The following is a 25,084-nucleotide window of genomic DNA, read 5'->3' on the forward strand; positions in this document are numbered from 1 at the left end:
GGCCGATTTGCGACCCATCTATGGCCTGCATTACAGTGCATAGTTCTTCTGAGTCAGGTGCCCTCTTCCTCCATCAACAATGTTGTGTTCATGTACTATGTAGGTGAAGCCTCCTGGAGCCTCGTGCCTCCTTCAGGTCCTGCTCTTTAAAAATTGCAAATGCAGCCAATTTCAGCACTGCAGCCTTCCTCCTATAGCAGCTGAGGGGGGAGGAGGAAGCTGCAGGTGACTGCGAAGAAGCCCGAATAGTAAAGTGGGCTGACAGCCTCTCCTCCACTGCTGCAGCTACAAAGCAAAGAGAGAGGAGGGAATTGTCAACATCAGTCACCGCTGCTTAAGCAGCTCAGTTTCCTAATGTTTCCCTCCTGTATTTTTTATTCCCTCCTCTGATATTGCGCCTGGGACACACTCGCCCCCATGTTATTTCCACTCGCCAAATGCGAGCAGGCGAATGGAAATTTTGAGACAGATTATCTCCCATAGTATAAAGGCACTAGTGTAGCGGTATTGTGATACCATGCAATCTGGTGCCCCTGCATCTGGGGTGGCATTAACAATGTATTGGCACAAAGGTAGTGTGTTTTGCAGGAAACGCACATAAAATATCCTTCCTACACCATGTTCTGGCCCTGAAAGTTGGGGATTTGTAGTTTTCTCAGTCACAGATTCCTGTGAATGAATGATACAGCTGTGTGGGCAGAGCCCCGCACAGCTGTGCCTGTTTTTAAAAATGTGATAGTGGGTGTGGGGGAGGGGATATCTGGGGTGAGGGGGGGCTTAATTCTGGAACATGTTATATGTTGCACCCTAAATATGGATGTAACATGCTCTAGAATGTGAACTTATGCTTTAAAGCAGGGATCTTCAAACTTTTCAAACAAAGGGCCAGTTTACTGTCCTTCAGACTTTAGGGGACCGGATTGTGGCTAGTGGGAATAGAATATGTTCCTGGCCCAGCATCAGTGAATATAAACATGGCCTTCAGGTTGGTGGTCAGTAGTAGGAGGAATAGTACCCCATCTTTTGGTATTAGTGGGAGAAATAGCACCACATCATTGATATTAGTGGGAGGAAAAGTGTCCCATCATTAGTGTCAGTGGCAGGAATTATGCCCCACTGTCAGTGGGAGGAATAGTGCCCCAAGGGCTGGACAAATTCCAGCAAAGGGCTGCAGTTTGGAGACCATTGCTTTAAAGTACAGTGCCTTGAAAAAGTGTTCATACCCCTTGAAATATTCCACATTTTGTCATGTTACAACCAAAAGCATAAATTTATTTTATTGGGATTTTATGTGATAGACCAACACAAAGTGGCACATAATTGTGAAGTGGAAGGCAAATGATAAATGGTTTTCAATTTGTTTTTACAAATAAATATGTGAAAAGTGTGGCGTGCATTTGTATTCAGCCCCCCCGAGTCACTAATTTGTAGAATTTTGTTGGCTCCATCCATGTTCTCATCAACTCTGACCAGCTTCCCTGCCACCACCATGTTTCACGGTGGGATGGTGTGTTCAGGGTGATGAGCAGCACCACACACAGCGTTTTACTTTTAGGCCAAAAAAGTTCAATTTTTGTCTCATCTGACCAGAGCACCTTCTTCCACGTTTGCTGTATCCCCACATGGCTTCTCGCAAACTGCAAACAGGACTTCTTATGGCTTTCTTTCAGCAATGGCTTTCTTGCCACTCTTCCATAAAGGCCAGATTTGTGGAGTACACGACTAATAGTTGTCCTGTGGACAGATTCTCCAACCTGAGCTGTGGATCTCTGCAGCTCCTCCAGAGCTACCATGGGCCTCTTGGCTGCATCTCTGATTAATGCTCTCCTTGCCCGGCCTGTCAGTTTAGGTGGACAGTCATGTCTTGGTAGGTTTGCAGTTGTGATATACTCTTTCCATTTTTGGATGATGGATTCAACAGTGCTCCATGAGATATTCAAAGCTTGGGATATTTTGTTATAACCTAACCCTTCTTTAAACTTCTCCACAACTTTATCCCTGACCTGTCTGGTGTGTTCCTTGGCCTTTGTGATACTGTTTGTTCACTAATGTTCTCTAACAAACCTCTGAGGGCTTCACAGAACAGCTGTATTTATACTGAGATTAAATTACACACAGGTGGACTCTATTTACTAATTAGGTGACTTCTGAGGGCCATTGGTTCCACTAGATTTTAGTTAGGGGTATCAGAGTAAAGTGAGCTGAATACAAATGCACGCCACACTTTTCAGATATTTTATTTGTAAAAAATTTTGAAAACCATTTTTCATTTTCCTTCCACTTCACAATTATGTGCTACTTTGTGTTGGTCGATCACATAAAATCCCAATAAAATACATTTACATTTTTGGTTGTAACATGACACAATGTGGAAAATTTCAAGGGGTATGAATACTTTTTCAAGCAATGTATTGACCCAATTAACAAAACCCTTTTAGTGCCCATACTGGTGCGATAATGCTCACATGCGGTGTGGAGCCATTCATTTTGAAAAAAAACAACATGCTATTTTGGCTGCAGTTTTCCTGTTATTTGGGTGAGGTTGTATTGAAATGACTGTGGAAAATATGTGGGTGGGGGAAGTTCTGCTTAGTTTGCTTTTAATGAATGCAGAGTAACTAGTGATCTAGTTTAGTTGATGAATTTACACTGATCTGTTGAATATGGATTATTGTGATCATTTCTACCTATTATTCTGCAGGGTTTGTCCTACGTTATTAAGGCCGAAGGCCAGGAGCACATATTACACCTCGAGCCGAACAGGTATTCCTTCTTTTTTCATTTGCTGCTTTTTAGCTCCATCTTCCTTTAAAAGAGGAGTTTTTTTTCTGAAATCACACTTACCTAAGTGGATGCAGCATCAGTCCGATGCATTATCTGTCCCCCACCGGCTTTAAGACCAAGAACTGAGCGATCAAACACTGCTGATCGCTCAGTTCTCAGCGCTCCATGAGCAGAGCTGACAGTCACTGCTCTTTGCTGTGCACTCCCCCTCCCCAGCACTCACTGGAGCGCTGGGCTATGGAGGGGGAGGTAGCAGCTGGCTCAGGCTCTCAGCACATTGCTCCCACTGCTGTCAATCACAGCCAGTCAGCCAATGAGGAGAGAGTGGGGGGCAGAGTCGAGCCATGGCTATATGTGTCTTATGGACACTTTAGAGCAGGGCTCAGGAGCAAGTACGCACCAGTGCCCCCATAGCAAGCAGCTTGCTATTGGGTGGCACTGGTCAAGTGGGAGTAGCCAGGAGTGGCAGTGGGGGACTTGAGAAGAGGAGGATCGGGCCTGCACAGAGCAGGTAAGAATGACATGTTTGTTATGAAAATAAAAAAAAAAAAAGAAAGAAGCTTTATTATCGCTTTTATCTGGATTAAGGTAAAAATGCCCCACTACCTATCCTACCGCCCCAGTCCCCCTCCCTCATCCCTTAGCACTTACCTGGCACCATGTCATTGCACTAACACTGTCTCCATCTCCAGCACTGCTTTTTTGACTTCTGACATTTACAGGGAAAATGAAGGCCATGGAGCCATTGGCTCTTGCTGCTGTCAGTCAAACTCCTGTGGTGAGAGAGTGGGGGCATTGCTTACCGGCGCTCTGTGTGTCTATGAATACACACAGCCCGGCTTGGAAGCACTGGTACCTCAGCACTCAGCTTGCTGCAGAAGGCACTAGGAGGAGAAGCTGACAGTGCCAGTGAGGGACTGCCAGAAGAAGAGGAAAGTAACCTTTCTATGCAATATTGATGCACAGAACAGGTACATTATTATCTTTTGTTTTATAAAAATGAAGCCTTTAGTATCACTTTAGGTGTTGACTTCAAATGTATGTCAGCTCAAAAAAAAACTAATTAGGTCATCTCCAATTAATGCATATTTTTCTATGTCTGCTGTACAGAAAAATACCAGTCGACCTGCCAGATCTGCCTGTTAGAGCTGACAACACATTATTTTTGCTCCCCTAAAATCAGAACCAGCATAGTCAGCTCTGACTGCTAGACTACAGAACTCCCCCATCCCCTCCTTGTCATCGCTCCAGCCTGACTTTCATCCAAGGCATCACGCAATACAACAGACAAGAATAATGAACATATGTATACAACCACATGGCCCCTGTATTATTACCAGGTCACAAAAAAACCTTCATATTTTCTGTATGTGGGCAGGGGTCCAGTTACCGGGTTTATAACAGCAGCACTGCTTGTAGCAGGAATGCTTTATATGCACACTATTGACAGTGTTGTGTGTGTATCTATCTATCTATATATATATATATATATAATTTTATTTATTGTGTGTATATATATATATATATATATATATATATATATATATATATATATACATACATATACATATACATATACATACACACATACATATACATATTTATATATATATATATATATATATATATATACACACACACACACACTGTTTATACAGGGGTTTAACTAAAAAATGTAAACACTATATGATTTGCAGGTGTGAAAGTGACAGCATGTTCTGAATTGAAAGCAGAAGTGATGTAACATTCTTTTGCTTCCGCTGTGTGACGAGACACCTAGCTAACAGGTGGGAAGTCTCACTTTCGTCATTCACTGTGTGCACTGCTAGTAATACAGAGTCATGTCAGAGCTTTCGAAGTTTCAAAAGTGACTACAGAGCTCAATCCCAGTCCTCTGAAGGCTGAGATTGAGATCTGCAGTCACTTTTGCTGCAGTTGTTTTCTTATTCCAAGCGCAATGTCCTTTTGTCACTTTCGGTAAGTTGACATGTCGACCGCGCTTATGATTATCAGATGACGTTTTCCCAGAAACTGTATATGCTGTCGTAAGTATTAATATTGTACCTCGCAACATGGCAAATAACTTGGCAGCTTCAGTCACAGGCATCAGCTAAGTGGCACCAATAATTTGCCCTCCTTGAAGCTCAGTAAGCTCTGACATGACTCCGTATTACTAGCAGCGCACGCAGTGAATGACGAAAGTGAGGCTTTCCACCTGTTAGCTAGGTGTCTCATCACACAGTGGAAGCAAAAGAATGTTGGATCACTTCCACTTTCAACACAAACGTCGTCACTTTCACACCTGCAAATCATGCAGTGTTTCCATTTTTTTGTCGAGCCCCTGTATATATCGTAGTCCGCTTCCAATCACAACACTAACTCCATGCTTCCTGATAACTATCACTAAATATGTGGATATAGGAGAGGGCAAAGTTCTGACATGTCAGTGTTGTGTAATTGTCTTCCTCGTGCTCCTTTTTCTGAATTGTGTGATTCCAGTACGCTGCACCCTTTGTTTGTCAGAGGAAACTTCCCCTTGTAAGGAGAAAGTATTAAGAAACCATCTATTGTGCATTTAGATGTGTAGGCAGGGAGTAACCATTCATTCCCTTCTTTCTACAAGTAACCTTTCCATAGATCTTGCCATCATTATTAACTTATGGACCGCAATGCCGCTTAGACCAAATGGCAACATTTTAAAACATTTTTCAGGGACACATATAGTTTGCCATTGTAACTGATTGTGTTCTGCATGATACTGAGTGCTATGAGCTTTCTTAATTATGGTAAGGACTAAAACAATTTTAAAATATAGGGTTTTTTTTTTAAATGTGGCAAATTATTTCATAGTCTTCGACAAAACAAGCAATTAGCCCTTAGAGAGTACATATCCAGGGGGAATGCAGGTTCCTGGACTACAGCTTTAAAACCTCTGTTATATTAAGCAGCTTCCAGGGTAAATATATATATATTTTTTTTTAATGAAGAGTAACATTTAATCACAAAATGGCACACGATCCTCGTTAACCTACATCTCAGTCATTTCAGAAATGCTTTCACATCCCACTTCTGCTCAGCCCATTAAACCCTGACACTTTAAGGGTAGCAGCCCAACACCCATTCATCTGAGCTCATCACCTCCAAAGCTCTTATGTCATTTTCTGGAATCTCTTAGTTAGCATGCAGGGACTTGCAGAGATTTGCCATAGTGTATTTTTAAAAATACTTACCTATGCAAGATAATATTGAAATCCGTATTGAACACAAAACCAAAAATGTAATATATTGCAGCTTACCAATTGTTGGATGTGGTGGCTGTTTTAGTTTTCTTTTTTTTTTGTTTTCACCTGGGGATCTAGCCAGTAACACACCTCCTGTATTAGAGAGATACCGCTATGGATGAGGGAGTAACAGACACAACTTTGGACACGAGTATTGTCAGTCTCAGGGAATGGGAGTGTTAGAATTACTAGCAGATTTAGATACACTAACACATTGAAGCCAAACATTTTTAAAGCAGTTTCAGAAAGGTTTTTTGTTTTTTTGTTTTTTTTTCTTCTGGGATAAAGGTTTTACATAATTAAAAGCTGATCATTGTAAGCTCCCTTGTCAGTATTGAATGGTTAGTCTTATCCCCGTAACTGCTACATCTGCAGGACAGCTTTCTCTGTTGAAAAACAACAGACTTACTGGCAGGATCACCAGGTGAAAAATAAAGGAAAGAAAGCCTTCAAAAAAAAAAGAATACTAACGCAGCCATCACATCTAAGAATTGGTAAACTGCAGTATAGTAAATGTGTGCTTTTGGGTTTAACACCACTTGCAGGGCTTAAAGTTGAACTCCAGGATTGTGATGTATTGTAATGACTTGGACCGTAACTTCCTGCTCCCCATGATATTACGATCGTGTTTGTATTTTTCAAAATTTCCTAGCTTTTTAAAATACTACATTCATTACATGGGTGATGCCATATGTTTCGTTCATGCAGCTCTGGTATGCCCATGCAAGTGGCGCCATCATTTCCACTCACTGTGGGGTGCTTCATAAAAAAAAAATACAATTTCCTTTGTGCAATCAGAATTGTAGTTCTCAATTGTCAGGACTGTGGGTGGGCCTGTCATTGGGGTGGTGAGGTAATGGTGGGGCAGGACAAACCAGTAGTGTCTCGATCTGTCAATCAAAGGAAACAAGGTAGGCGGTGTTTCAGAGGGGATTTGTGCCAGAGGCAAGCTGTGTTTGGTCGGGTAAGCATGGTGGCTGAACAAACTACCCAATACAGGCATGCTATGTGTCTGCACAGTGTCCTGTACTTCTGAATGGCCAGCCAAAGGATGAAAAAGGGACAACGTTAACACTGATCAGTTTCTGTGCATCGCCTGGTCAGTTTAGAACAAGAAAAAAAGATGTCTGGCAGAGTCAACCAGGTACTTCAGATGGAAGGCATACATGAACACGACTGGTGATGATTTATAAAATAAACAAGTGAAATCACGCATAGGAAAAAAAATATTTAGGGTAACAAACAGTTTTAACTCTTTTAACACCTAAAGTGTATGAACCCAAGAAGGAGCTTGTAATATGTTCCCACTTACCAGTCCTTAGATGTGGTGATTACATTTGTTTTCTTTTTTTTTAGACTTTTTCCTACACTTTCACCTGATAAGCCTTACAGCTACGCACTTCCTTCCTATCCTGGGGTGACCATGCCTATTCACTGTACTGTATCTATGGTTGAGCAACATTGTCATCCTAGTTCAACAACAAAGTTTTGAATACAGTTCAGTGTTTTTTGGCTTTAATTGAACTCCTAAACCTTACCCTTAACAATGAACCCCAACGTCTAACCACATCACCTAACCCCTAACAATAACTATCAGTAAATACACATCTATCATTGGTAAGCCTGCAGACACATAATTTGAGGTAGATGTACACCCAAATTGAATGACATTTCGTTGCTACAGCTCTTTGTGTCATGACAGATCGCCTATTTCCTACGTTAACCTCTTGAAGCCCATGTAATACATAGATGCAGAGTCAAAAAGGGTGAGCTTTAATGCCCACAAGGCCACACATTTCCATCCATGGATGGCTAAGTTTCTGTACTAAAAGCTTGCTCACTACACGCCCCAGTGACCGAGCTATCATAGACCGCTTTAAGGCTCTAGTAGTGGAAGACTATACTGTGACAGCTCTATGGCTCTAGTAGTAGAATGCTCTACTGTGACAGCTGTAGGGCTCTAGTAGTAGAAGGCTTTGCTGTGACAGCTCTAAGGCTCTAGTAGTAGAATGCTTTGCTGTGACAGCTCTAAGGCTCTAGTAGTAGAATGCTCTGCTGTGACAGCTCTAAGGCTCTAGTAGTAGAATGCTCTGCTTTGACAGCTCTAAGGCTCTAGTAGTAGAATGCTCTACTGTTACAGCTCTAAGGCTCTAGAAGTGGCAGGCTCTACCGTGATAGCTCTAAGGCTCTAGTAATAGAATGCTCTATTGTAACAGCTCTAGGGCTCCAGAAGTGGGAGGCTCTGCTGTGACAGCTCTAAGGCTCTAGTATTAGAAGGCTCTACTGTGACACTTGTAGGGCTCTAGTAGTAGAATGCTCTACTGTGACACCTGTAGGGATCTAGTAGTAGAATGCTCTACTGTGACAGCTCTAAGGCTCTAGAAGTGGGAGACTCTACTATGACAGCTCTAAGGCTCTAGTAGTAGAATGCTCTGCTGTGAAAGCTCTAGGGCTCTAGAAGTGGGAGGCTCTACTGTGACAGCTCTAAGGCTCTAGAAGTGGAAGGCTGTACTGTGACAGCTCTAAGGCTCTAGTATTAGAAGGCTCTACTGTGACACCTGTAAGGCTCTAGTAGTAGAAGGCTCTAGTGCAGGGGTGGGCAAACTTTTTGACTTGAGGGCCGCAATGGGTTCATATATTGGACCCGGGGGCCGGACCAAGAGTAGATGAATGATGTGTATGTGTCATCCATAGTAAGTATAGTAATATTCCCCCATAGTAAGCATAGTAATTAATCCCCCATATAGTAATTCATCCCCCATAGTAATTCATCCCCCATATAGTAATTCATCCCCCATATAGTAATTCATCCCCCATATAGCAATTCGTCCCCCATATAGCAATTCGTCCCCCATATAGCAATTCATCCCCCATATAGTAATTCATCCCCCATAGTAATTCATCCCCCACATAGTAATTCATCCCCCATATAGTAATTCATCCCCCATATAGTAATTCATCCCCCATAGTAATTCATCCCCCACATAGTAATTCATCCCCCACATAGTAATTCATCCCCCATATTAATTCATCCCCCATATAGTAATTCATCCCCCATATAGTAAGTCCCCCATATAGTAAGTCCCCCATATAGTAATTCATTCCCCATATAGTAAGTCCCCCATATAGTAATTCATTCCCCATATAGTAAGTCCCCCATATAGTAATTCATTCCCCATAAAGTAAGTCCCCCATATAGTAATTCATTCCCCATATAGTAAGTCCCCCATATAGTAATTCATTCCCCATATAGTAAGTCCCCCATATAGTAATTCATTCCCCATAAAGTAAGTCCCCCATATAGTAATTCATTCCCCATATAGTAAGTCCCCCATATAGTAATTCGTCCTCCATATAGTAATTCATTCCCCATATAGTAAGTCCTCCATATAGTAATTCATTCCCCATATAGTAAGTCCCCCATATAGTAATTCATTCCCCATATAGTAAGTCCCCCATATAGTAATTCATTCCCCATATAGTAAGTCCCCCATATAGTAATTCATTCCCCATATAGTAAGTCCCCCATATAGTAATTCATTCCCCATATAGTAAGTCCCCCATATAGTAATTCATTCCCCATATAGTAAGACCCCCATATAGTAATTCATCCCCCATATAGTAAGTCCCCCCTATAGTAATTCATTCCCCATATAGTAAGTCCTCCATATAGTAATTCATTCCCCATATAGTAAGTCCCCCATATAGTAATTCATTCCCCATATAGTAAGTCCCCCATATAGTAAGTCCCCCCTGTGTCAATTCACTTACCTTTGCTCCTCCGCGCGTTCCTCTCGTATTCCCGCGCCGTTCTGGTCTTCAGGGAGGACTGTGAGAGAAGAGTTCGTCACGCTGCCCCGCCTACATCCTGGCTGCCCCGCCTACATCCTGACAGCTGCAGAGTCCTGACGCCCGAGAGGAGGGAGGGGGCGGCCATCCTAGAGGGGGGGCGGCCATCCGAGAGGAGGGGAGGGGAGAGGAGGAGAGGAGGTCGCCCGCCCGCCCGAGAGGAGGGAGGGGAGCGGGCGCCCGGCACACAGGAGAGCCGCATCTATTGTAAAGAGCCGCGGCTTGCCGACCACTGGCCTTGCGGGAGCCTAGCTACGCGGGCCGGATTAAAAGGTCCGCCGGGCCGTATACGGCCCGCGGGCCGTAGTTTGCCCATTGCTGCTCTAGTGTGACTGCTTTAAGACTCTATTAGTAGAATACTCTACTGTGACAGCTCTAGTCGTAGAAAGCTCTACTGTGACAGCTGTAGGGCTCTAGTAGTGGGAGGCTCTGCTGTGACAGCTCTAAGGCTCTATTAGTAAAAGGCTCTACTGTGACAGTTCTAGGGCTTTAGTAGTGGAAGGCTCTACTGTGACCATCAATCAGAGTGGTCACATGTTTGGGCAGTCCAGGCATCTAAGACCCAGTTAAAGGCAGTGGGAGAAAAGCAGTTAAACTACCTTTCCGCTTTTTTTTTTTTTTTTTTTTTTTTTTTTTTTTTATATATATCTTTGCTCCATCTTAGTGCTGCTGATCTCTTGCAGCCACTTCACAAATGGGTGCACAGTGATAGCCCTATGGCATTTATCAGGGCAGGTTTCCCAATGACACTGGAGCCACTGGATTCCTCTGCTTCAGAAAATGTGTATGTGAATAATCTATGCTGTGGATTGTTTGAACAGATCGTGAAGACCTAACCACAGCAAGAAACTACATTTTAATGTGAAATATGCACTTTCTGAGGAGCCATGGACTATGCAGGAGCAATGTGTACATTGCAATGTTGAATTAGTGATTTAACCTGTCAAATTGAGATGAATATTTACATTTTTTTCCTGTTCTAACAGAGATTTGTTGGCCAAAGATTTCACAGTATATACATATGCAGAAAATGGAACAAGACTGGCAAGTCCGCTTCAAAAAGAGGTGCGTGCTTACTAATCAAACCTCAGTGTTGTAATCATTTTAGCTAAGCAATGCTATCTCTATTTATAATGTGTCCTTTGTAACTATATATAACTGTAGGATCATGTTTTTGAAAACTTTGAACCTCTGTGCTACATGACATGTCCTTTGTCATTGTATATTGCTGTAGGATCAACTTAACGTATTTGTGCCCGCTATTGTTTAGGTCTTAGGATATGTTGCTTAAAGTATATCTAAAGTCAAAACTTTGGGTAGAGCCTGGAATGGTTAAAATCCTGTCAGCATTTTTTTTTTCTGTGTTCCTTTGTGTGGATATTCAATTCCTGCTCCAGAGACAAAAGAAGTGAAAGAAACGTTGTCAAAGCAATACCTGTCCCCATTGGAAGATTTTCCTTTAGGGAACTGTAAAATTCTGAATTTCATCTTCCTTCCTTCCTTCTACCAGGATAAATAGAGGACATTCCAGTGTAATCTATCACTTGACTGCTCATAAAATGGAATAAAAAATGTATTTAGAGCTATTTATCAACTAAAGGTCATATACTTAGTCACTGAGTAAACATTTCTGTTTTTTTGTATGCCTTGAGTTCAAAGATACTTTAAGCTCTCACATTTGAACATGTCATATCTTATGACCCACACTCTCACTGAGACGTTCCAGTACAGCATAGAAACCTATATAAACAATCAAACAACCTTTCATACATGCTGCTGATTTGGCACTGCTCTGCTACAACTGCATGGAGCTGTTCTAGTTTCCATTGCTAGTTGCCCTGGAATGCTCCTAGACTGTAAGCTCCAAGGAGCAGGGCCCTCGAACCCCCTCGTGTATTGTATTGTTACTGTACTGTCTCGTGTACTGTCTCCCATTATAATGTACAGCACTGAGCAAACTGTTGGTGCTATATAAATACTGTATAATAATGTTTAAAATGCTGATTGGTGGTTTAAATTTACATTTCCCTGTAGGTCCATATATATTTGGACACAGGCACAATTTTAGTTTTTTTCACGTATTTACCAAAACATATTCAAACAATAGTTATATAATGGATATGGGCTGAAATTACACATTCTCAGGTTTAATTTGAGGGTACAGTCAGGTCCATAAATATTGGGACATCGACACAATTCTAACATTTTTGGCTCTATACACCACCACAATAGATTTGAAATGAATCGAACAAGATGTGCTTTAACTGCAGACTGTCAGCTTTAATTTGAGGGTATTTACATCCAAATCAGGTGAACGGTGTAGGAATTACAACAGTTTGCATATGTGCCTCCCACTTGTTAAGGGACCAAAAGTAATGGGACAGAATAATCATAAATCAAACTTTCACTTTTTAATACTTGGTTGCAAATCCTTTGCAGTCAATTACAGCCTGAAGTCTGGAATGCATAGACATCACCAGACGCTGGGTTTCATCCCTGGTGATGCTCTGCCAGGCCTCTACTGCAACTGTCTTCAGTTCCTGCTTGTTCTTGGGGCATTTTCCCTTCAGTTTTGTCTTCAGCAAGTGAAATGCATGCTCAATCGGATTCAGGTCAGGTGATTGATTTGGCCATTGCATAACATTCCACTTCTTTCCCTTAAAAAACTCTTTGGTTGCTTTTGCAGTATGCTTTGGGTCATTGTCCATCTGCACTGTGAAGCGGCGTCCAATGAGTTCTGAAGCATTTGGCTGAATATGAGCAGATAATATTGCCCGAAACACTTCAGAATTCATCCTGCTGCTTTTGTCAGCAGTCACATCATCAATAAATACAAGAGAACCAGTTCCATTGGCAGCCATACATGCCCACGCCATGACACTACCACCACCATGCTTCACTGATGAGGTGGTATGCTTAGGATCATGAGCAGTTCCTTTCCTTCTCCATACTCTTCTCTTCCCATCACTCTGGTACAAGTTGATCTTGGTTTCATCTGTCCATAGGATGTTGTTCCAGAACCGTGAAGGCTTTTTTAGATGTCGTTTGGCAAACTCTAATCTGGCCTTCCTGTTTTTGTGGCTCACCAATGGTTTACATCTTGTGGTGAACCCTCTGTATTCACTCTGGTGAAGTCTTCTCTTGATTGTTGACTTTGACACACATACACCTACCTCCTGGAGAGTGTTCTTGATCTGGCCAACTGTTGTGAAGGATGTTTTCTTCACCAGGGAAAGAATTCTTCGGTCATCCACCACAGTTGTTTTCCATGGTCTTCCGGGTCTTTTGGTGTTGCTGAGCTCACCGGTGCGTTCCTTCTTTTTAAGAATGTTCCAAACAGTTGTTTTGGCCACGCCTAATGTTTTTGCTATCTCTCTGATGGGTTTGTTTTGTTTTTTCAGCCTAATGATGGCTTGCTTCACTGATAGTGACAGCTCTTTGGATCTCATCTTCAGAGTTGACAGCAACAGATTCCAAATGCAAATAGCACACTTGAAATTAACTCTGGACCTTTTATCTGCTCATTGTAATTGGGATAATGCGGGAATAACACACACCTGGCCATGGAACAGCTGAGAAGCCAATTGTCCCATTACTTTTGGTCCCTTAACAAGTGTAATTCCTACACCGTTCACCTGATTTGGATGTAAATAGCCTCAAATTAAAGCTGACAGTCTGCAGTTAAAGCACATCTTGTTCGTTTCATTTCAAATCTATTGTGGTGGTGTATAGAGCCAAAACTGTTAGATTTGTGTCGATGTTCCAATATTTATGGACCTGACTGTATGTGCATCCAAATTGGAGGAAAGGTTTAGGAATTACAGCTCTTAAGAGTAGCCATCCCCCTTTTTTCAAGGGACCAAAAGTAATTTTACAAATTAATATAATCCCAAATAAAATGTTAATTTTTAATATTTTGTTGAGAATACTTTGCTGACAATGACTGCCTAAAATCTGGAACCCATGGACATTACCAAAGACTGGGTTTCCTCCTTTCTGATGCTTTGCCAGGCTCTAACTGCAGCTGTCTTCAGTTGTTCTTTGTGAATCTTTCTGCCTTTAGTTTTGCCTTCAGCAAGTGAAATGCATGCTCAGTTGGGTTGAGATCAGGTGATGGACTCTTGCAGAATATTCCACTTCTTTTCCTTCTAAAGCTCCTGGGTTGCTTTTGCAGTGTGTCATGATCATTGTCCATCTGTACTGTTCATTGTCCATCTGTACTGTGAAGAGTCATCCAATCAACTTTGCTGCATTTGGCTGAATCTGGGCTGACAGTATTTCTTTAAACACTGCAGAATTCACCCGGCTGCTTCTGTCTTCTTTCACATCATCAATAAACACCAATGACCCAGTGCCACTGGAAGCCATGCATGCCCATGCCATCATAGTGCCTCCACCATGTTTTACAGATGATGTTATGGGATTTGGATCATAAGCTATTCCAAGCCTTCTCCACACTTTTTTCTTCCCGTTGTTCTGGTAAAGATTAACCTTAGTTTCATCCATCCAAAGAATGCTTTTCCAGAACTGGTCTGGCTTTTTTAGATTTTTTTTGGCAAAGTCCAATCTGACTTTTCTATTCTCCAGGCTTATGAATAATTTGCACCTTGTGGTGAACCCTCTTTGTTTGCTCTCATGAAGTCTCTTGATTGTAGACTTTGACAATGATGCGCCCACCTCCTGGAGAGTGTCCTTCACTAGTCTGGATGTTGTGAATATGTTTTCCTTTATCATAGAGAGGATCCTGCGATCATCACCCACTGTTGTCTTCCGTGGACGTCCATGCCTTTTTATGTTGCTGAGCTCACCAGTGCATTCTTCTTTCCTCAGAATGTACCAAACTGTTGATTTGGCCACTCCTAATGTTGCTGCTATCTCTCTGATGAATTTGTTTCGTTTTTGAAGCTTTACAATGGCCTGTTTAACTTGCATGGACAGCTCCTTTGAACGCATGATGCAAGTTCACAGCAATAGATTCCAAATGCAAATACCACACTTAGAATCAACTCCAAACCTTTTACCTGCTTAATTTATGAAGAAATAAGGAAGGAGTAGCCCACACCTGGCCATGGAACAGCTTTTGATTCAGTTGCCAATTACTTTTAGTCCCTTGAAAAAGGGGGGATGGCTACTCTTAAGAGCTGTAATTCCTAAACCCTTCCTCCAATTTGGATGTACATACCCTAAAATGAAACCTGAGAGTGTGTACTTTCAGCCCATATCCATTATATAACTATAGCTTGAATATGTTTTGGTAAATACCTTATAAAAAAAACTAAAATTGTGCCTGTGTCCAAATATATATGGACCTAACTATATATATTTTATGTAATGTAAGCTATTTGCCTTCGGTCACTCAGTACCATGTAGGGGGCTTTCCAAACTCAATTCTAGTAAGTTAGTCACAGAATGCTTTCCAGGTCCAGAACCCCTGGCATTGCCTAGGCAGTCACCCTGTCTCTGAAGACTCCCTTCGTGAGTAGACTGGTAGGGCTGGGCACCAGGAGCTACCTCATTTACTTGGGCCGCTGGGCGCTAATAAAATTCTACATTTCCTGCCATTTCCACCGTAGAAGGGGGTTGATGCTGTGGGACCAAGTACTGAAGTAATCTGTTGGGTATAGGGGTATGTCTGTGCTATGTTTCCCAACATTCAGTGTCAAGGAAACATCACCCTGATACTGCTCCTGCTTGCAATAGCCATGTAGAACTCCAGTCTTTCATCTGTTCCTTTTGCCCACCTGCAGAGACTTTGATCAGATCCAGCCACTTCACTCTAATCCAGTGGTCTCCAAACTGCAGCCCGTGGGCCAAATGCGGCTCTTTACATGCCTCTATCCGGCCCTTGGGGTACAATTCTTCCTACTGACACCAACAACAAGACACCATTTATTCCACTGGCACCAACTATGGGGCATTTTTCCTTTCACTGACACCAGTGATGGGGCACAATTCCTTCCACTAATATAAACAATTAGGTACTATTCTTCCAATAAATACCAATGATGGGGCACTATTCCTTCCTCTGATACCAATGATGGGGCACTATTCATCCCACTGACACCAATGATGGGGCACTATTCCTCATGCTGATACCAATGATGTGGCACTATTCCTCCCACTGACACCAATAATGGGGCACTATTCCTCCCACTAACACCAATGATGTGGCACCATTCCTCTCACTGTCACCAATGATGGGGGACTATTCCTCCCATTAATATCAATGATGGGGCACTATTCGTCCCACTAATACCAATGATGGGGCACTATTCCTCCCACTGACACCAATGATGGGGCACTCTTCCTCCCGCTGATACCAATGATGTGGCACTCTTCCTCCCACTGATACCAATGATGGGGCACTATTCCTCCCACTGACACCAATGATGGGGGACTAATCCTCCCATTAATACCAATTATGGGGCAATATTCCTCTGACTAATACCAGTGACTGGACACTATTCCTACTTCCACTGACTGCAAGCACTATGTAATTTTTTTTTTTTTTTTTACTCCTACTGGCTCTGGGACATTTTCTACTCTCACTGGCCACTCCGACCCTCCTAAAGCCTGAAGGACAGTAAACCGACCCTTTGTTTAGATAGTTTGGAGACCCCTGCTCTAATCTACCACCACAGTTCTTGGAGTTTCATAGTACCTGAGACCTTGCCACATGCCCTGATCCTTACGTTGCTTTAATGCCATGCAGTTGCAACATGTCTGATTCTAGACACGGGGTGGGGACAGTCCCAATGTACCAGGTGCCCCTAGCTTTCACTCTACTAAAACCTTGCAGTACACATAATTTTGGTGCCTTGGTCTGCAGCTTGGAATAGTGTTGCCCTAAGCTCTGTTCCTTCATCAGTGTCCTTCATCTGTTCTTTCATCGGTGTCTTTTTTAGCTGCCTTGAGTGTGATTGGTTCTTCTGCCCTTTTGGTTTTTACTACGGTCATGCCAGACTGTATGCCCCATATCACCCAGTTATTTGCTGGCTGACCCCAGAGGCAACACCTTCTCCTGCAGATTTTCACTGATTTAACTGCGGACATCGGGGGTTTCTTCGAACAGCAGCTTATGTTCTGAAATACATACAGGAATTCAGTGCCCAGAATAGAAAAATGAGAAGGATAGCTGAGCCAGACCCTGGTGAAAACTGAGGAAAAATCCAACATTTTGAGTTGAACAGTAACAGAAGGAAAATCTTCTAATGGGGACACTTGTCCCCATAGTATAGAACCCAAGATGGTACGATTGAGAGGCCACAGTTTCTTTATTCAGAACCTGTCCTCTGGCACTATGGGCTGCACCTTTGCTTCAGAACATTAACCAATCTACATGAGTGCCACACATCAGTCAGTCAGTGTAGAAGTGATCCCTTTATGTTGATTGCCTATGTTGAAGTGACCCTTTACATTGGTGGTCTAGACGTGTCCCTTTACATTGGCGGTTAGTGTAGAAGTGTCCCCTTATATTGATGGTCAGTGTAGACATGACCCCTTAGATTGGTGGTCTCTTAGGTTGGTGGTCAGTGAAGAAGTGGCCCCTTACATTGATGGTCAGTGTAGAAGTGACTCCTTACATTGGTAGTCAGTGTAGAAATGACACCTTGCATTGGTGGTCAGTGTAGAAGCGACTCCTTACATTGGTGGTCAGTGTAGAAGTGACCGCCTTAGATTGGTGGTCGGTGTACAAGCGACCCCCTCTTAGATTGGTGGTTAGAGTAGAAGCGACCCCCCCCCCCTTAGTTTGGTGGTTGGTGTAGAAGCGTCCCCCTTCAATTGGTGGTCAGTGTAGAAGCGACCCCTTCAATTGGTGGCCGATGTAAAAGCGACCCCTTTCGATTGGTGGTCGATGTAGAGGTGACCCCCTTCGATTGGTGGTCGATGTAAAGGTGATCCCCTTCGATTGGTGGTCGGTGTAGAGGTGACCCCCTTTGATTGGTGGTCGGTGTAGAAGTGACCCCCTTTGATTGGTGGTCGGTGTAGAGGTGACCCCCTTTGATTGGTGGTCGGTGTAGAGGTGACCCCCTTTGATTGGTGGTCGGTGTAGAGGTGACCCCCTTTGATTGGTGGTCGGTGTAGAGGTGACCCCCTTTGATTGGTGGTCGGTGTAGAGGTGACCCCCTTTGATTGGTGGTCGGTGTAGAGGTGACCCCCTTTGATTGGTGGTCAGTGTAGAGGTGACCCCCTTTGATTGGTGGTCGGTGTAGAGGTGACCCCCTTTGATTGGTGGTCGGTGTAGAGGTGACCCCCTTTGATTGGTGGTCGGTGTAGAGGTGACCCCCTTTGATTGGTGGTCGGTGTAGAGGTGACCCCCTTTGATTGGTGGTCGGTGTAGAGGTGACCCCCTTTGATTGGTGGTCGGTGTAGAGGTGACCCCCTTTGATTGGTGGTCGGTGTAGAGGTGACCCCCTTTGATTGGTGGTCGGTGTAGAGGTGACCCCCTTTGATTGGTGGTCGGTGTAGAGGTGACCCCCTTTGATTGGTGGTCGGTGTAGAGGTGACCCCCTTTGATTGGTGGTCGGTGTAGAGGTGACCCCCTTTGATTGGTGGTCGGTGTAGAGGTGACCCCCTTTGATTGGTGGTCGGTGTAGAGGTGACCCCCTTTGATTGGTGGTCGGTGTAGAGGTGACCCCCTTTGATTGGTGGTCGGTGTAGAGGTGACCCCCTTCGATTGGTGGTCGGTGTAGAGGTGACCCCCTTTGATTGGTGGTCGGTGTAGAAGTGACCCCTTACATGGGTGGTCGGTGCAGGCAACCTACCACTGCTATATCTTCCAGAACCTCTAGAAACATCTGGAGGAACCCCGGATTCCTCTGACCCCTGTTTGAGAAACGCTTTCCTACTTTGCAAAAGGTTCACCTTGCTAAAGCATAAACATTTTTTTAAAGTCACATTAAAATCAGTGGGGTAATCAGTGAATTGTTTTCCCCTGGAAAAAGACATGTCATTTTGATTTTGACCTTTTATGACTAGACCTCTGTGGTTGAAGATCGTGGAAAGATTAATGAAAAATCTTTCTCACACAAAGGTTCCGCGATTGCATTTATCTAGTCACATATTTGCAGTGAAGTTACATAAACTAGATCTGACTCTTCTGTAATTTCCCTCTTTTACTTCCCTTTTGACTTTTTTTAGTTTTCCTAGTGAACAATTTACACATAATAGTTTTACTTGATAATATAGAACCCAAGATGGGACGATTAGAAGGTCACGTATTCTTTATGCAGAAGCTGTCCTTCAGTGCTTTAGGGTTGCATTTTTCTTGAATCTAGGCCTTTACAAAAGGCATTCTGATTGGTTGCTTAGAGCAGTGCACTTTGGGCTTTCATTTTAGCACTGTTTTTGTTAAAATCTCAAACATGAAAGGATTCCACGTTTTTAGGCAAACGGGTCAAGTTTCGTAGGCATTTGACCATTGCTTAAAGAGAACCAGTGGCAACTGGGCTTATGCAAGAATAATATTACATGATTCTCCCATTGGGGACTTGGAAACTGACTTTGTAATGGATGAACCAAAACTACCAGCTAAAAATAAAATACTTTGCATAGACCTAGTTATGTTTTGTGTTCAAGTTTTTTTGGTGTTTCCTGTTCACTTTTTTGTGGTTGTATCAGTGCATTTAACTTGTCCTGTAATTTTTTTATGCGATTTTTATTTATCCTGTGAGGATTGGATTATTGTGTTTAATCTTATTTGTGTTTCGTATCTGTGATCTTGTTACAGAAGAACATTATGACCTGATGGCTATAATTATAAAGTCACAATATCTGTATGTATCCAAGATATGCAAGCAGACACAACAGAAGATGTACTGTTTAGATTATCTCTATGTAAAATATTCACACAAGGCTTGAGATATATATGCACAGTATATATACAGTACTGTGCAAAACGTGTAGGTAAGAATGCTTTAAAAAAATTAATATATTTTAATTGTTTATTTATACAGTTTTTGAAGGAACTCGGCGGCTGGGTTGTTTCAAACACCTTGGAGAACTGACCATAGATCGTCTGTGGATGTAGGCTGCCTTAAATCCTTCTGACTCTTCATGTAATCCCAGACAGACTTGATGTTGAGATTGGGGCTCTGTGAAAGCGAAAGCATTACTTGCAGTGCTCCTTGTTCTTTTTTACACCGAAGATAGTTTTTAATGACATTGGCTGAATGTTTGTGGTCATTGCCCTGCTGCAAAATAAATTTGGGGCCAATCACATGCCTCCCTAATAGTATGGCATGATGGATAAATATCTGCTTGTATTTCTCAGCATTGAGGACACCATTCATTGGGAAACATTGTGGACCATAGATGCAGTGGTCAGCCAAAGAAACTTAATGCAGCAGATGAGACACATCATGCTTAATTCCCATTGACATCAGAAGATGTCCAGCAGTTCAATCAGCCCAGAACTGGTGGAAACCAGTAGGACCGAAGTACACCCATCCACTGGCCGGGCAAGTCTGGCCTGAAGTGGTCTTCATGAAGGAATTGTGGCCAAAAAGCCATAGTTGTAGTAGGAGGTAGTTTATTAGTCAAAGGGCTGTAAAACTGTACAATAATGAGTGTCTGCAGGAAACAGTGAAGCATGGTAGATGTTCCTTGCAATTTTGGTGCTGCATTTCTGCAAATGGAGTTGGAGATTTGGTCAGGATCAATGGTGTCCTCAATGCTGAGAAACACAGGCAGATACTTATCCTTCATGCCATTCCAATACAGAGGCAAATGATTGGCCCCAAATATATTCTGCAGCAGGACAACAACCCCAAACAATCTACCTGACGAGTTCCTTCAAAAACTGTGTGCAAGTGTATCTAGAAGAATTGATGCTGTTTAGAAGCCAAAGGGTGATCACACGAAATATTGATTTGATTTAGATTTCACTTCTGTTCATTTTTTTTCCATATTCTTAACTGTAAAAATAAACTATTAACAATTCTATTTCTAAAAGTCTGAAAGCATTCTTAATTTACAGCATTTTTACACACACAACTTCCACAATTGCACAGTACTGTATATATAATAGAATGAATATACAGTGTGTGTGTGTATATGTATATATATATATATATATATATATATACTGCTCAAAAAGATTAAAGGAACACTTTTTAATCAGAGTATAGCATAAAGTCAATGAAACTCCTGGGATATTGATCTGGTCAGTTAATAGGCGGCAGAGGGGGTTGTAAATCAGTTTCAGCTGCTTTGGTGCTAATGAAATTATCAGGTACACTATATGGGCAACAACGAGATGACCCCCAGAACAGGAATGGTTTTACCGGTGGAGGCCACTGACATCTTTTTCCCTACTCATCTTTTCTGACTGTTTTTAACTAGTTTTGCATTTGGCTAGGGTCAGTGTGACTACTGGTAGCATGAGGTGATACTTGGACCCTACAAAGGTTGCACAGGTAGTCCAACTCCTCCAGGATGGCACATCAATACATACCATTGCCAGAAGGTTTGCTGTGTCTCCCAGCACAGTTTCAAGAGCATGGAGAAGATTCCAGGAGACAGGCAGTTACTCTAGGACAGCGGTAGGCAACCTGCGGCTCTCTAGCTGTTGTGGAACTACATTTCCCATGAGGCATTGCAACATTACAAAACTCACAGTTACAGCTATGACTTGCAGAGGCATTATGGAACTTGTAGTCCTGCAACAGCTGGAGAGCCACAGGTTGCCTACCCCTGCTCTAGGAGGAACAGGATGAGCACTGCCAGAGACCTACAAAATTACTTCCAGCAGGCCACTGTTGTGAATGTCTCTAACCAAACAGTCAGAAACAGACTTCATGAGGGTGGCCTTAGGACCCGACATCCTCTAGTGGACCCTGTGCTCACTGCCCAGCACCATAGAGCTCGATTGTCATTTGCCATTGAACACTAGAATTGGCAGGTTCACCACTGGCGCCTGTGCTTTTCACAGATGAGAGCAGGTTCACCCTGAGCACATGTGAAACATGTGAAAGGGTTTGAAGAAGCCGTGGAGAACGTTATTGCCAGAACCCTGACTGCCATTAGGTATCGGGATGAAATCATTGGACCCATTGTCAGATCCTACACTGGTGCAGTGGGTCCTGGGTTCCTCCTGGTGCACAACAATACCTGGCCTCGTGTGGTGAGAGTATGCAGGCAGTTCCTGGAGGATGAAAGAATTGATACCATTGATTGGCCCCCACACTCGCCTGACCTAAATCCAATAGAACACCTCTGGGATATCATGCTTTGGTCCATCTGATACCGCCAGGTTGCACCTCAGACTGTCCAGGAGCTCAGTGATGCCCTCGTCCAGATCTGGGAGGATATACCCCATGACACCATCCGTTGTCTCATTAGGAGTATGCCCCGACGTTGTCAGGCATGCATACAAGCACGTGTGGGGCAAACAAACTACTGAGTACCAGTTTGAGTTTCTGCAATTAAATTTTAGCAAAATGTACTAGTCTGCTGCATGATTTTTCACTTTGATTTCTGGGATGTCTTTGAATTCAGTCCTCTGTAGGTTGATCATTTTCATTTCCATCAAACGATGGGGCACCCTTACGTTCCTAAAACATTACCCAGTCCATATCAGTATAGATATTTAGCATGATATTTTTCCCCATTGAGATCTAATGTGTTTTCAAAGTGTTCCTTGAATGTTTTTGAGGTGTGTTTGTACGTATGTGTGTATGTGTATATATATATATATATATATATATATATATATATATATATATATAAAAGAGAGATGCTGCACATGAATACAGTGAGATTATTAGAAAATAAATAAAGCTGTAAAGTTAGATAGGTAAGTATGCTGGGAAACAAGTAGAATTGCTCTCCTCCCCTTGCCCAGTCCATGAAAACAAAAGCTTGATATACTTGCAAGAAATTATTGCACAAAACTTCTAAAATGCTTTAAAAACACTCCAGATTCACTAGGAATGCACTCAAATGTGAATGCATGACAAAATATCTGGAAAAAGGTAGATTTCTGCTGACCTGACATAGAGGATTAAGATACCAATGAAACCAAATGAAGTAAAGCTGTAAAAGAGGGAATTATCACCCAGAGCCTTTTAAATACTTTCTGCCCACCTTATCCCCATCATCTGAGTAAATTTATGAACTAGAGATGATCTCTGACGTGTTTTGATGCTCTTCCAAACCGCCTTGGTCAATTCCACCCAGGAAGCGGTCACCTGTAATGGGCCAATCATCTGCAGTGGGAGCATTCCCCACCCCATAGCCATAAGTGTACAAGTTCCATGTAGTTATATGGCTGCGGGACATTCCTTGGAAACAGATGATTGGCACATACAAGTGACAGACTCTGGCATGCTTGGCCAGGTGACTATGGAAGAGCATCTCTACAGTGAACTGAAGGGTGGGGATGCTTGAAACTGTTCAGTGTACTTACCTGTCTTCCTTTGTTTGCAATGCAGCAGAAAATAAATCCATTGTGTGGATTGGTCACATGATTGTGTCGGATCCTTACGTTGGATACCATTTCTTTATGAAGGTCTTTGGGAGTCTTTGATGATTTGCATGCACTGGACATTTATAGAGGAGCTTCAGTCTCCCAAAAAAATTAAAAAAAGGTTCCAAAAATGTTGGGGTGAGGGGAAGGCAGTTCAGCCTTCCCCCCACCCCAACACTTTTGGAACCTTTTTTTTTTCCCCCTTTCATCGGTATTCATCCAAAGCGGGATTCCTCCCCTTTTGGATGAATCCTGCTTTAATTACGTTTACAGAAAAGCTCACCCATATCTTGAATTATATATGGTGAATCACTTATATACATAATCATAAGCACAGCCTTGGCAGTTTAAGATGTGATACCTTGTGAACTGAGAGAAGTTGAGAGATGAAGGTGGACACTCAGTAAGTTGCATTATTTAGTATGCTTTGATGATTTAGCTCTTGCATTTGAAATGGATGAACTATATAGTTGACTTGAAGGTCTGGTGTCCAATAATGGTGGAATGTGAAGAGACCACACTGAACTTTCATTTTTGGTTTTGATGAAAACTGATCAGAGCTTGGCGATCAGAATCCTGGAAGCAGTAGAACACATTGACCTATATTTTAAGGTGCTCACTCTTTCATTCCTTTGTACTCCACACTGAGAGACCACATTGAACTTTCATTTATGGTTTTGATGAAAACTGATCAGAGCTTGGCGATCAGAATCCGAGAAGTAGAAGAACACAATGGCCTATATTTAAGGTGCTCATTCTTTCATTCCTTTGTACGCTATCCTTTTTTTAATCATGGACTATATTTTACCATGTCCTGTTTTTTTTGTCAGGCCACAGGAATTGCTGATAAGATAAAAAGACAGTGGAGGTCATAGGTTGGCTGCTTGTTTAGGAAATGAGCTGGTCTCCAGTAATCTGACTGAGTAATGAATATGGTTTTCCTGCTGCATAGATCATAAGTCAGTTGTCTGACACATTTTCTTTCTGGGGTCATGTAATGTAAGGCTTGCAAAACACACTTTTATTCTTGGTGACAAACAGGACGTCACTTTGCAACACTTCATATTGTTGATCATTTTCTTGTAGGCCCTCAGTTATTTCTACGTAATATGTACTTTTGGGAAATAAATTAATTTCAGAGAACTTCATCATGTAAATGCTCCAAAGTTGACCAGAATTAGCAGATATTCCTCTCAAACATGGCCTTCTGTACACTGGGGATGGCCATGTTATATGATACAGCAGAATTGGCCATTATGAATAGCCTAACTCCATAGCTTCCAGTTGTCCTTCAGTTGGAGGAACTGCCCCTCTTTCCTTTTCAATTATTCCTTTTTTAGTATGAGGTATACCATGTAGTACTTGTAATAATAAGGGAAATAAAACCAGGGGGAGTTGACACTGGCTTGCCACAGCGGACTCCACATATTACAACCTGATTCTTCTGACTTGCCAGAGACTTTTGTGGAAGCTCTCTGTGAAGGTTCTCATTTATCTAAGTTATGGTATAGCTAGTAGTAGTAGAAGTAGTTGGTCTCATGCATCTGGACCTGTTCCGTAACATTGAAGATGTTTCATAAATTTTTCAAGCCAGTTCTTTAGTTCTAATGATTTTCAGGAAAAGTGAGGCATAAATGGCTTACAGGCTATATAGGTTAAGTTACAATAGCCATCACTTAACGAAGGTGGGGGCCTTTGACCT

General features: G+C 42.4%; 1 protein-coding gene across 1 annotated transcript in view; it reads left to right on the forward strand.

The window, feature by feature from the left end:
• ADAM9 (ADAM metallopeptidase domain 9) overlaps positions 1–25,084 on the forward strand; it is a 170,897-nt gene that overhangs the window by 77,998 nt on the left and 67,815 nt on the right. The window contains exons 3-4 of the mRNA XM_089661303.1: positions 2,702–2,763; positions 10,901–10,979. Coding sequence (XP_089517429.1) covers positions 2,702–2,763; positions 10,901–10,979 — 141 coding nt within the window. The remainder of the gene's footprint in view (positions 1–2,701; positions 2,764–10,900; positions 10,980–25,084) is intronic.

The sequence above is a fragment of the Staurois parvus genome, unplaced genomic scaffold (genome assembly GCF_062004578.1).
Source record: "Staurois parvus isolate SC_StPar_1 unplaced genomic scaffold, SC_StPar_1.0 ptg001328l, whole genome shotgun sequence".
NCBI classification, from domain to species: Eukaryota; Metazoa; Chordata; class Amphibia; order Anura; family Ranidae; genus Staurois; species Staurois parvus.